Raw genomic sequence first — 12116 nt, forward strand, 5'->3', positions numbered from 1 at the left:
CGAGACATTTTTGAGACTATCTGGGAAAAGTAAAAAATGGTATTGAAAAGTTTCTTTTAACTTTATTGAGTGTTATAATACCGCTCCAGTTATGCTCGTAGACAGTGGTACTTATCTTTGTTACTATTGCTATTATAATACATATCAGGGAAAACACACACATAGGTACACACACATTTTGGGGAAGAGTAAGGTTAATTACATTATGCCCATTTCTATGCGGTTTGTAACAGGGAAACAATAACGCTGTAATACAATCAGGTTTGGATGATTTCTAAATAGTCCAGTTTGTGCATTATCCAGATCTTTGGTCACCTTTCTTTGCTTCAGTGGGTCTTGTTTTAATCACCCATAAGTTCCCAACTTAGTACTGAAATCACATTGAACTCTGTGACTTGATAAATGACAGGCCTGTGGGAAGGAGACTAAACAATGGGTTAAAGTCAGGGTCATCCATTTGAATGTTTGTGACTTTTACCTTCTCCATATTGTAGATAATCATGAGTTTATGAAATAAAATCATCCAAGATAATAACAAAATTTCTTCAGTCCAAATATAAAAACAAAATGTTTTATTTTTCTTATTTCTTGAAAAATTTTCATTAACAACAACCATGATTTCAGCCATGAATAATGCTGTGTGGACAATCAAATCTGAACTTGTCTGTGTCTTACAGGAGAAAACCAGGTGACACTGTGCCCGCAGCAGCTTCTCCTAGTTTTCCAGGCACCCCTGGAGTAGCAATTGGTTGAGAACACTGCTCTGTTTTAAAGCACACAGTCTGGATGTGTCTTCACTGATGATGGGAACATTTTCAGTTTGCTCTTGAGCTGTTAGGTCACTTTCACTGTCAGACAGTGTACACAGGAGAGTGTCATTCTCATAGGTGGGGAAATAATACCTGAAAGTAACCACAGATACACCGAATAACCAAATGAGTACAATTCATGAAAAACGTCGAGGCAGAGGCTGCACACAGCACGGCTTGTGCCATGTCCCCTGATGACACTCTAATAAGCTGCAAGGGCTGGGCTGGGAGACACCTCTGTTGATTTCCCTCTGACCCTTCCTGTCTGACATGAGCCTGATGTGAGTCTTGCTAGTGGGACACTCAGCTCAGTCTCTATCATGATAGGAAACATTAGCTGGACAGATAACCTGGTCCAGTACTGTGCTGTTCTGTTATCAGCCAAAAAAACAGAACCCCCTTTATTTACTCAAAGTAGGCTCCATACAAAATTTTAACTGAGCTGAAAATAGTTATTTATTTTTTTCAAAAGTAAAAATTTCAAATACCCAACAAAGCCACAACCATGTTACTCCATCTCTAGTTTCTATGAGGACTAAGTCCAGAGTACCAGGTCAATAGAGGGCTGACCTTGGCCTTCGTGAATGGGAAGTCTTCCAAACAAGGAAAACCAGAGGTTTTTTTTTGGTTAGAGTTCTGTGGAGGCCTAATTTAACATTCTCTGAGGATACTGAAAAATTAGGTAGCCAGCCAGCATCCCACTCTCTCCACTAAAGTCAATAAAAATGATGTGGACCCACCATAGATGGACTAGACTGGCAAATGACACTTGGGAAGTTTGACATCGCTTATTTCAAAAAGTTCGTGTCAGAGAATGCATGCTTAATGTTTCAAAAGTGCCAATATGGAAAATGTACACTAGAAGCTCTGTGATGTGCATGTCATTGACATACTAATTTATCTGAATGATATAATTAGGACACAAATGCAGCCATATAGCTATGCATTTTATTACTACTTGCAATAGCAAAAAAGTAAAAGATAACCTAACAAGTTAGGGTATAGTAGTCAATGGCATATCTGACAGCCATTAAAAAAAAATGGAACACATGAACATGGGATGTGGAAAGGTGCTTAAAACATTTTGCTAATAAAATATAATTTAAAAGTCTGTATCTACTTCTATACCAAACTAGCCAACTCAGATTCCAAAAAAGTTACATAAACATCACACACACACACACACACACACACACACACACACACACACACACACATTTATACTTGGTTACATATGTGTGTATACATTTAAAGCAGTTAAATAAAGGGACACAATTTGGAGGTTCATGTTCAATTCAGCAAGACTTACTCCAGTTGATCCCATGTCTTCCTGTCAGGAAGCAGTGAGGTGTGTTTAGTGTCTTCCATGTGAGTCCTTAAATCTGCTTTGGATTTGAACTTTACATGGCAACTGTAGCACTTGCATTGGTGAACTTGCCTTCTAATGAAATTGACCAGCTTCACTTGCTGATAGAAATTTAATCCTGTAACCCATTAGACAACCTTTAGCATTATTTATGCATTGTCAGTAATTATTTTTCTCTAAAAATTTTTAAAAATTTATTTTAAACTGATATATAAAAACTTAAATATTTGTATGATATCATGTGATATCTTAAGGTCTATAATTCTACAATATTTACCAACTTTATGTTGAAAACATGGAAAATTGTTTGTTATAATTTCTTACAGGAAACACTTATCCGAGTTAACCAACCTGAAAACATGGAACAATTAAAATACAATAATGGACACCAGTATAGGGCGTACATGCTGTGGTCTATGCTCACCACTTTTTAATGTCTTAGTACATTTCAGCTTCCAAACCATCATCACCTAGGTAGAATCATTACATCAACATTATTCACTAGCAAACTGTTCAAGATCTCACAGCTGTGCAATGGTGGTGCCACAATCTCACACCAGGCTGGTGGTTCTGTGGCTATGGTCCTGACTAGCAAACAAACTGTGTGTCTAACACATATGCATGTCTGTAATAGTAGCAAAGCGAAGTCACATATCCAGGAGCCCAGTAATTAGACCCACTAGGAAGTTAGTAATTTATGTCGCAACACTGCTAACCCTTCCATGGCAGTCACCCTGAGAGTTATACAATTGGTCACATCTATAATAACGCATAGTAGGTATTCTGCCAAGCACTGCAGTATGTATCGTTGAACACACAGTTCACAGTTTTCTGCCCTGAGACCTAGTGTTATATACATAGTGCATATCAGACACTACTGTACTGTTATGTGAGTTCAGGAACTAGAGCTCTTATCTGGGTGTGGTAGTACACATCTTTGATCTCAGTACTCAGAAGGCAAAGGCAGGCAAATCTCTGTGTGTTTGAAGCCTGCCTGATCGACAGCAAATTCTAGGTCATATAAAAGCCAGGGCTGCATAGTGAATGAAGCTCTGTTTCAAAAACAAAACAAATAAATGAATTATACTAAAAAGCTCCAAGCCTCAAGCTACCTGTGCTCTTTCTGTGAGCCTCTTTTTGCATTTTATTAAGGTGCTCATATATGTAGAAGAACAGATGAACAGTATGTGAAATTAAACAAAAGAAGTAAACCGTTGAAGATCAGAATTCAGAATGGCCTGGAATCATCACTTTAGTGAATTTAGGAACATCTCTACAGAGATGGCTTATGTGACTGCAGGCCTCAGTCATGCCTAAAGGACACAGGCATCACTTATAGGATGGTTGATAAAAGTGCAGTGTCATAGAAAATAACTTCCCAACCAAACTTACCAAGCTCTGACTTTATTCTGAGGAGATCAAACTCATGTGTGTCCTAAAAAAAGGGAAGGAGTATATTTGTAAGCATATGAATTATTTAATCTTTCAGGCTAAAGCTATAAACAGACATCTGATTCACAGGGGCTTGAGTATATAGAAGCAGTCTGAATTCATCATCTTCTGCTTTTGAGATCTTCTAATTCTAACTACCTTCCTCCATGGTCAGCAGTTCTTTAAAGCACAACCCAAAGCATCAATCATTTGAAATGTTTTAATTAGTTACAGCTTATTGCAGTTTTGACAATTTACATGTCTGAAATATCTAGCCTGATAAAAGTGAATGCTAAATTGTGATTCATGCATGCAAGGCATCTGGACCACAATTACAGAAGGAGGTTTTAAAGAGCCATAAGCAAGTGATGGTTCACATAGCTAGGTGTGTGTGTGTGTGTATTTCTTCAGTTCCACTTTCACATCAACTATGCTTTCTTTGGACTGCCACAGTACAGAGACTTATGGTCTTCTGTTTGTCCTCTTTCTCTAGTTGCCTGAATAAATGTTCATACCTATCACCTCACAGAAAAAAATATCTTGGTCCCCATGGCAGCATTTTGTGCAGATGCAGGATGCTCAGGAGTTCATGACATGCTACCAACAAGAGTGACTGAGCAGGACCAATGATCCTTGTGGGGATACCAAAAATGTTTCCCCTACATGGTGATATATCTATAAATGGCCATATATCCATCCTACTGGTACCCCATTATAGAAAAACAGATTCATAAGAATATATGGCCATCATCTTTCTAGCTCTGCCCAGGTCCTTATTTTGCTGAACTAAGAAGAGTATTTCTGAGTGAGGAGGACTGAAGGTGACTGAAAAACCGATGCCAACTATAGACATAGCTCAGAAGACAGGAAGAGAATGTCAGAACTCTCCAGAAATAGTTTATTATTATTATTATTATTCCCAAGTTGTAATACTGTCATATATCATTATTCTTTTCTTTACCCCAGCATCCAGCCAAGGGTCAGAGCAACACATAGGGAGTATCTTTTGGGTATACTGAAGTGAATAAAGGTTCAGAATTGCTAGCTTCATTTTAATATAAACCTGATACCCAGAGGGGAAAGCAGACCAGGTATGTTCTTATGTTTCTTTTCTTCTTTTTGCTTTTTCCTCCTTCAAGTGGCTCTCTATGTCCAGTTTCGTTCTCGATCTTTGTGAATAGCAAGACCTCTGTTCTTTCTATCCTAGTCAATAGTACCGTAACAACCGAAAGAAGACCCCAGAACCCACTGTGGCTGCAGATCTCTCAACTCCTGAGCTACAGTGCTCAGGGAAACACCTCGAGGGTGGGAGCTACGGCATCTGAGCTGCAGCCCACTTGGGTCAGTCAATCATCCTCTACACTGCACCATACTCTCTTCTGCATGGACCTGGCCTAGCTCTTCTGTTTGTACAGTGTACTTTCAGGACTGGAGGATGTGTGCTTCCTGACTGTTTCCACGCTGAGATTAATGTACCTTGACAAACAACAATAACAATAACAACAACAACAACAACAGCAACAACAACAACATACCAACAAGCCTTCATAGGGAAAGAAGAAAGCAGAGAGTGGCAAACGCTGCTGCTCAGTTTCTTTCTCCTAACTCAGTTCCGGACCTGGTCCATGGAGCGAGGCAGTCCACATTTAGTGCAGTCACCTACCTAAATGAACCCAGTCAAGGAAAACCCTCAAGCATGCCCAGAGGCTCCTTCTGAGGAGATTCTAGGTCCTGTCAGCTTAACATAAACCACCCCAGTGAGTACATGAGGATCCAGTGATTACCAGTTCCACACTGTCAGAACGAAACCAAATTAAAGAGAGATAAAAGCATCTCACCTTCATGTGCACATACAGTTTATCTATCGTCTCTTCTTGCTTTTCACAAAATAGACAGACAGCAGAGACTGGGTACTCCTGCCAATCAGACCAGTCACTAGGTTAAAAAGAAGACAGAAAGCATGGTCATTTTTTCACTGGAGGTACACTTCATGGTGAGCTGTATTAGTGCCTGTTTGCTAGCAAATGCCACCAATCCTGGAGTATGACATTTTGGGAAAGACTGCCACATCCCATTATGACTTTGAGAAACAGGGTCTGGAATACCAAGCATGAGATGACTAGAAACAGCCAGTAGGTGCTGCCCCAGTGTTCCTGTTTGCCATTCGTTTGAACAATGACTTGCGAACGGAAGTGCTGTGATATTTTCCAGAGACAGAGAAATTTAACTCCAAAAGGACACCTACCAAGAGATGGGATGTTCTATTAGTCAAAGCACTAAATACACAGGATGTGAGCTGAGGTGCTTCGATTGTGTTTCAACATGGTGGACTGTGGGTTTGTTTTTGTTTTTTGTTTTGTTTTTTTTCTTTTAACAAAGCCTACACATATATTTCAAGAGGGAACCACTGGTTATTTTAAATGGGGCAAATGTTACATCTCATGGTAGAATGATAACTCAAAAAGTGTGCATGGCTGAAGAGATGACTCAGAGGTTAAGAGCACGTACTGTTTTTATATAAGATTTGAGTTTGGTTCCCAGCACCCATGTTGGGCAGCTCACAACCCCAGCCCTGAAGCTGTTTTGGGAACTGTGGGATCTCGCTGGTCAACTGAGTGTCAGGGAGCCAGGGAGAGGTTGTAACTGATTAGGCTCTGGCCCAAGGCCTCTGCTTTCTTATCTGAAGATGGGAAGCTTATGTTGTAAGCTCCATCAGCAGTGATGGGATCCAGCTTCCATGGCTGCCCAGCCATGGAGCCATTAGCCCAAACAAACCCTTTTCTTCCGTGGCCTCTTGTCAGGTCCTTAGAGTATAGTGATAGGAAAGCCCTGTAAAGAGCTGTGCTGCACATACCATAGCGCTGAAATATTGTTCCCAGACCTTGCAATGCACTCTCACTTGCTGAAATCTCTGCAGTCAAAGTGCAGATATGGCCACATGTAGCTGCAAAGAAGGCTGTGGAAGTCTTTTACTTACATGCTAGAAAGCATCCTGATAATTATCAGGTTTTTATTACTAAGGAAGTAGTGGAGAATGGGCACAGAGACAACTGGAAATGCCCATTACTGAATGAATGGCGTGTGACGTCTCTTTCAGTGCCATTCCTTTGTAACTGTGATCTGAGACAAGCTGTCTAACCTATCTGCACTGCAAGTGTCACTGCCAGACTCATGAACAGTACCGCTTCAAAGGGATGGATTTAAGAATCACATAACAAACTGTCTAACATGAACTAGTACATAGGATGACTCAGAGTACCAGTTTATTTTCTTTATCTAAATTCCTTTTGATGATATTTTTATGTATGGTAGAAAAGAATATGAAGAAATCAGATAGCCTTAGTGGGATTTCTGTCTTTACTGTTGCATCTTCAGCAGGTATTTGTCTAATACACATCTGTATTATCTTAACATAAGTTCTGTGTTTGTATGTCCCTATCTCTGTATGAAAAAGTAGAAAGTAAAATAAAGCAAAACAAAAAAAAACCCAATAAACAGCAAAACAAAAAACAATCCAAAACCCCAACTAATCTCACCCAAAAGTATCTTTAGTGATTTTTATGGGAAAATTATTTTAATTTAAAAACCTTGCTATTTTCATGAAAGGGTGCATGGCTCAGAGTCTTTCTTTGTATTCTCCCTCGTTGGAATGGTAATTACAGCCCAAATGAAAGACTCATCTGCCTGCTCTCCGTCCCACACTATAATTAACCCGCAGCAGAGCGGCTGGTGCCTTACTCTTCCTGAAGGTCCAGCAGCTCACGGTCATCTTCTGACTGCACCTCTTCCCATGACTTCCCGAGTTCCTTTGTAGAAAGAAAGCAGAGTTCAGACAGAGCAAGGAGGAGAGGTGCAAAGAGTGAGAAAACAGACACCGAACCTAAGTGCCACCCCCACCAAGGCAAACCCAGTCCCTCGGGCTTCGCAGCAGTACAAGTAAGATACGTTTACAGATTTATTGCTGTGATTGAGGTGAATAAATCCTAAAATGCTAAAAACTAAAATAGTAAAAATATTTGTTTCTATAGAAACAGCAGTAGCCTTTTAATCACGTTTTTCTTCCCATCCACCACTGTACTTTCTTAATTTTAAATCACTGTTTATCAACCCTTGATATATATTAGTGTCACTTAAGGATCTGCACCTAAAATTTTTTTCTTTTTGAAGAAGAGCTCCTGGAAAAGACTCTGAAATACTGCCTGGCGGCAGGTACAACCTTTCGGCGTTGCAAAAATGATGCTCTCATCTGCTGAGTTCACACTTGAGATCCTCACAATCAAGTTACAATCCCCTCCCTCCAAACATTAACAACCACCACAGCTGCCACCACTGCCACCGCTGGCTGCCACCACTCGATGCAGAGGAAATGCCTCTGTGCATAAAGTACTTGCTGCATAAGTGTGAAAAACAGACTTTGAATCCCCAGAACCTGCATAAATGCCAGGAGGCACGGGGGGATGGGGGGGTCACCTGTAATCCCAGCACTTGGGAAGCCCACATAGGGGGTTCCTGGGGCCAGCTGGCTAGCAAGACTAGCTGTAATTAGTGAATCCTGGGTTCAGGGAGAAACAGTTTCAATAAATAAAGTGGAAAGTGATGGAGGAGGGTGGTCAACATTAACTTCAGGTGTCTGCATGTTTGTGCATACACACACCCACCAAAAACTACAACAATAGCAACAACAAAAATACCAACACACACACACACACACACACACACACACACGCACGCACCCCTCATAATGTTTTAAGGAATGTTATGATTTTGTATTGGGCTGCATTCTAAATCTCATAACGTTTTAAGGAAGTTTATGGTTTTGTATTGGGCTGTACTCTTAGCTGCCCTTGGCCGCATGTTTCAGCATGCAGTCTGCAGGTTGGACACTCTCACACGGACTGCTTCCACTCTTGTTCTCTGCTGGTCTATCCCAGATAGCAGCCACAGTGATCTTTCTGAAGGGCACTTCTTCACAGCTGGAACACAGTATAGATTTCCTACCATGGTTTACCTCTCTCCATGCCCTCCCAGGCTTCTTCTGTATTCTTATATCCTGATGCCCCTTTCTCCCTCAGGATGTCCCAGCCAGGCTAGTCTTCCTGTTGCATCTCTGTGTGGTCACTCTGGTCTCTGCTTGAACACACAACCCAGTCCTCCACTGATTGGTCTGTTTAAAGAAAACTCTTCCAATGAAGAAGATGTCCCTGGGCATGGCCCAGCCATTGTAGCTGTGACCTTACTGTGCTGTGCTTATCTGCTATGATAACCACAATATGAGGCCCCACATCTACTGAGACAATTAAGTGTTGTTGAAGAAGCGGTAATTGTAGCCACTAATAAGTTGCTCTAGCTCCAATAAATGATCTCCCACCTATGCTCAGTCAAGAAACTCTAAAGTCATTAGCCATTCACAAAAAGAAGACATAAAAACAGTGCAGAGAGACTTGGCAAGAAGAAAAGTTCCAGGAAGAGAAAGACAGGAAAGTGACTAAAGTTAGTATATAAATGGACAGAGCTCAAACAATGAAAAACGAAAGAGAACAGCACTCCTATGCCAAGCCAGTTTATGTTCCTGTAGGAGCTGCAGGCATGCATGTGTTTCTTATGTGCTTGCCCTTCCTTTGCTATCCATCTCCTCCCCTTGAACGTCCAAGGACACGTGGCCTTTGTTCCTGGTTACATTTGCCGACTCTGTCCATAGTAGATACTGCGAAGTTTTTTTTTTTTTTTTTTTTTAATGTAACTTTAAAAATACAAAAATTGAGGTCATTTTAGATCTTATTTCAGAAAGATTTTTGTGAGGTAATTAAACAATGTCTATAAAGCACATGCTGGGTATGAATAGGTATTCAATATCTGTTCAAACCTTTCATCGTTTACAGTTAGTGCCTAAGTTCCACTTTTAGGGACTTTGGTTTGGCAAGTCACAGTGTCGGGAAAATACCACAGGGACGATTAGGGTGGTTTATTCTGGTCCAGTCAATTTTTACTTTTTCCTTTGAACTTTTTTTTCTCTTTATGACCTGTCTTCTCTCCCTGAACTCTGCCCGAGCAGACAGTATACCAAAGCCGATAGAGGGCTACCACTGAACTTTTCAAGGAGCTGACACAGGTCGGGTCAAGCCCAGCCTGGCCGGCTCTAAGCACAACTATGCTTCTCACTCAATGTCTTTCTTCTGGAAGCCTGGAACCAGGATTTTCTCAGTTATGGCCATGCCTCTCTCTAAAATAAAGGCATTCATTTGGCTAATACAGAGAACTATGAGCACCATTATGCTTTAGAGGGAGCAAGAATATCTGTTGTTTATCAGCTTAATGAGAGGCTTTGAAACTGTCATTATGAATCAACCAAACGAAGCATAAGCTCAGACATGCTGAGACCCACCATACTGTCATTAGAGACAGTTAATCTGAACTCTGTCATGTACTTTCTAGAGACACTTCTTTACATGTGAAGGATTTACAGGACTATAACAACTCCTTAGTCTAGGAGCCTACATCTACATGGCTTTGTATATTTTAGGACAAAACAATATAAAATAAAAGAAAAGGAAACAAAACAAAACAGACCAAATGATAAAGGAAACAGTTTCCTTTATTAAGTCTGGGCTTGAATCATGAGTTCCTAATCCACATTAGGAACATGTGGCTGAAGCCCAGTGAGGTTAAGCAGTTCGTTATACCTGAGGCTAGAGTAGCTGAACTCTTGGAAGATTTTGGGTAGATGATCCAGACTGCAAAGGAGTTCGATGTGTTTGTAAGTCTGTTACATTTCAATGTGTTTGTAAGTCTGTTATATTCAATAGACTGTCAGTTATTAGAGATGGAAACCATCTCACCTAAGAGGAAGCAAGGCACCTGCCAACTTGCTCAGTTCCGAGGGAAGCTGATAACAGCCTCTTGGTCCCTTATCCTCTCACCTTTGGTGCCTGCCCGAGTGCATCTTGCCCGAGTGTCCAGGAGGGTCTGGAGATGCTGCAAGGGTTTGACATGCAGCAGGAAGCTCCCTGGTGGGTGGCCGAGTTACTACTGACAGAGCCCACAGAGGAGGTGGCATGCTGATTTTGGACAAGATTCTCATTGAATGTGCTCACAGCAGCCTCCCACTCCAGCCTCTAAACTCTGAGTAGAGTTCTGACAAGCTGCCCCCCTGTTCACCTTCTGTTCTAATCTTCTGCTGTCTGGAAGGCGCTGCAACGTGCATGGACTGCACGAAAGGGATAGAAGGGATCATAGTGCAGACGACCATTACGGCTTTGTCATTTGCCTGCGATCCCGTGAGGAATGAACCACGGATGTCTCTCACTCTTTTGCTTTTATTTATTTATTTATTTATTTATTTATTTATTTATTTATTTATTTATTTGGTTTTTCGAGACAGGGTTTCTCTGTGTAGCCCTGGCTGTCCTGGAACTTACTTTGTAGACCAGGCTGGCCTCGAACTCAGAAATCCGCCTGCCTCTGCCTCTCAAGTGAGTGCTGAGATTAAAGGCGTGCGCCACCACACCCGGCTTGCTTTTATTTTTAAAAAGTAAGTTTTTATCATTAGTTATCACTTAGGCAAAATTTTAGAGAATTTATTCTTCACGTTAATGACTTGTTCTTCACATTAAATACTGTTCATTAACATGTCTAAATTAGGACTATAATGATGCTGAGAAGCTGCCAGCTCTAATTTTTTTCTTCAGCGATGTATTACTACTATTTGGAACAGTCTCTTACATGCATATCCTAAGCATTATGCTTTTTAGTTATTAGCAGACTCTTTAAGCACCCTGGTATGTTGTTAATGCTGAGGTGTCTGTACACAGTTCTTTAGTGCAGGGTCACCATATATCTCAGGGACTTTATTCCTTTCTTCTGTCCCTTTCAAAGGTGTTTGCATCATTTTTAAGAATGCTAATACATCAGCATACATCTTATTTTTTGGAATAATTTTCATACTTATTAACTATTTATTTTAATACTTGGGCTAAAAGTGCGATGGTTGTAGGTGAAAATCATTACATTCTTGCAGATTAAAACCAGTTATACTTTCTATAGAAGAGAATAGGCCATCAAAAAATCAACAGTTAGCCGGGCGGTGGTGGCGCACGCCTTTAATCCCAGCACTTGGGAGGCAGGCAGATTTCTGAGTTTGAGGCCAGCCTGGTCTACAGAGTGAGTTCCAGGACAGCCAGAGCTATACAGAGAAACCCTGTCTCGAAAAACCAAAAAAAACCAACCAAACAAACAAACAAAAAAAAACAACAGTTGTTAAAAAACTCAGCTAAAGAATACAATGGAGGTACCACCACTATCTCAACCGTGTGAATGAATAAAACAGATGCTGTAGATAGCTAGTTTACCCTGGCTCTGTAGACTTGTGGAAATTACTAAACCTCACTAGGCCCCAGTCTCCATATCTATAAAGAAGGCTTTTATACTAATGCCTGTGTCCTGGGAATGTGGTTAAATGATTCAGTACACAAATACCTGTGACAGTACCTGGTCCACAGAAAGATCTCTGTCAG

At 40.8% G+C, this 12116-nt stretch overlaps 1 protein-coding gene across 2 annotated transcripts in view; it reads right to left on the minus strand.

Moving 5' to 3' along the window:
• Window positions 1–549: 549 nt before the first annotated feature.
• Window positions 550–12116, minus strand: part of Znf277 (zinc finger protein 277) — a 117009-nt gene continuing 105442 nt past the window's right edge. For both annotated transcript variants that reach the window (XM_021179196.1, XM_029484540.1), the window contains 5 exons: window positions 7345–7412; window positions 5445–5541; window positions 3568–3610; window positions 2119–2293; window positions 550–902 (listed from right to left, as the gene is read on the minus strand). In XM_021179196.1, coding sequence (XP_021034855.1) covers window positions 716–902; window positions 2119–2293; window positions 3568–3610; window positions 5445–5541; window positions 7345–7412 — 570 coding nt within the window. In that variant the 3' untranslated portion in view covers window positions 550–715. The remainder of the gene's footprint in view (window positions 903–2118; window positions 2294–3567; window positions 3611–5444; window positions 5542–7344; window positions 7413–12116) is intronic.

The sequence above is a fragment of the Mus caroli genome, chromosome 12 (assembly GCF_900094665.2).
Source record: "Mus caroli chromosome 12, CAROLI_EIJ_v1.1, whole genome shotgun sequence".
NCBI classification, from domain to species: Eukaryota; Metazoa; Chordata; class Mammalia; order Rodentia; family Muridae; genus Mus; species Mus caroli.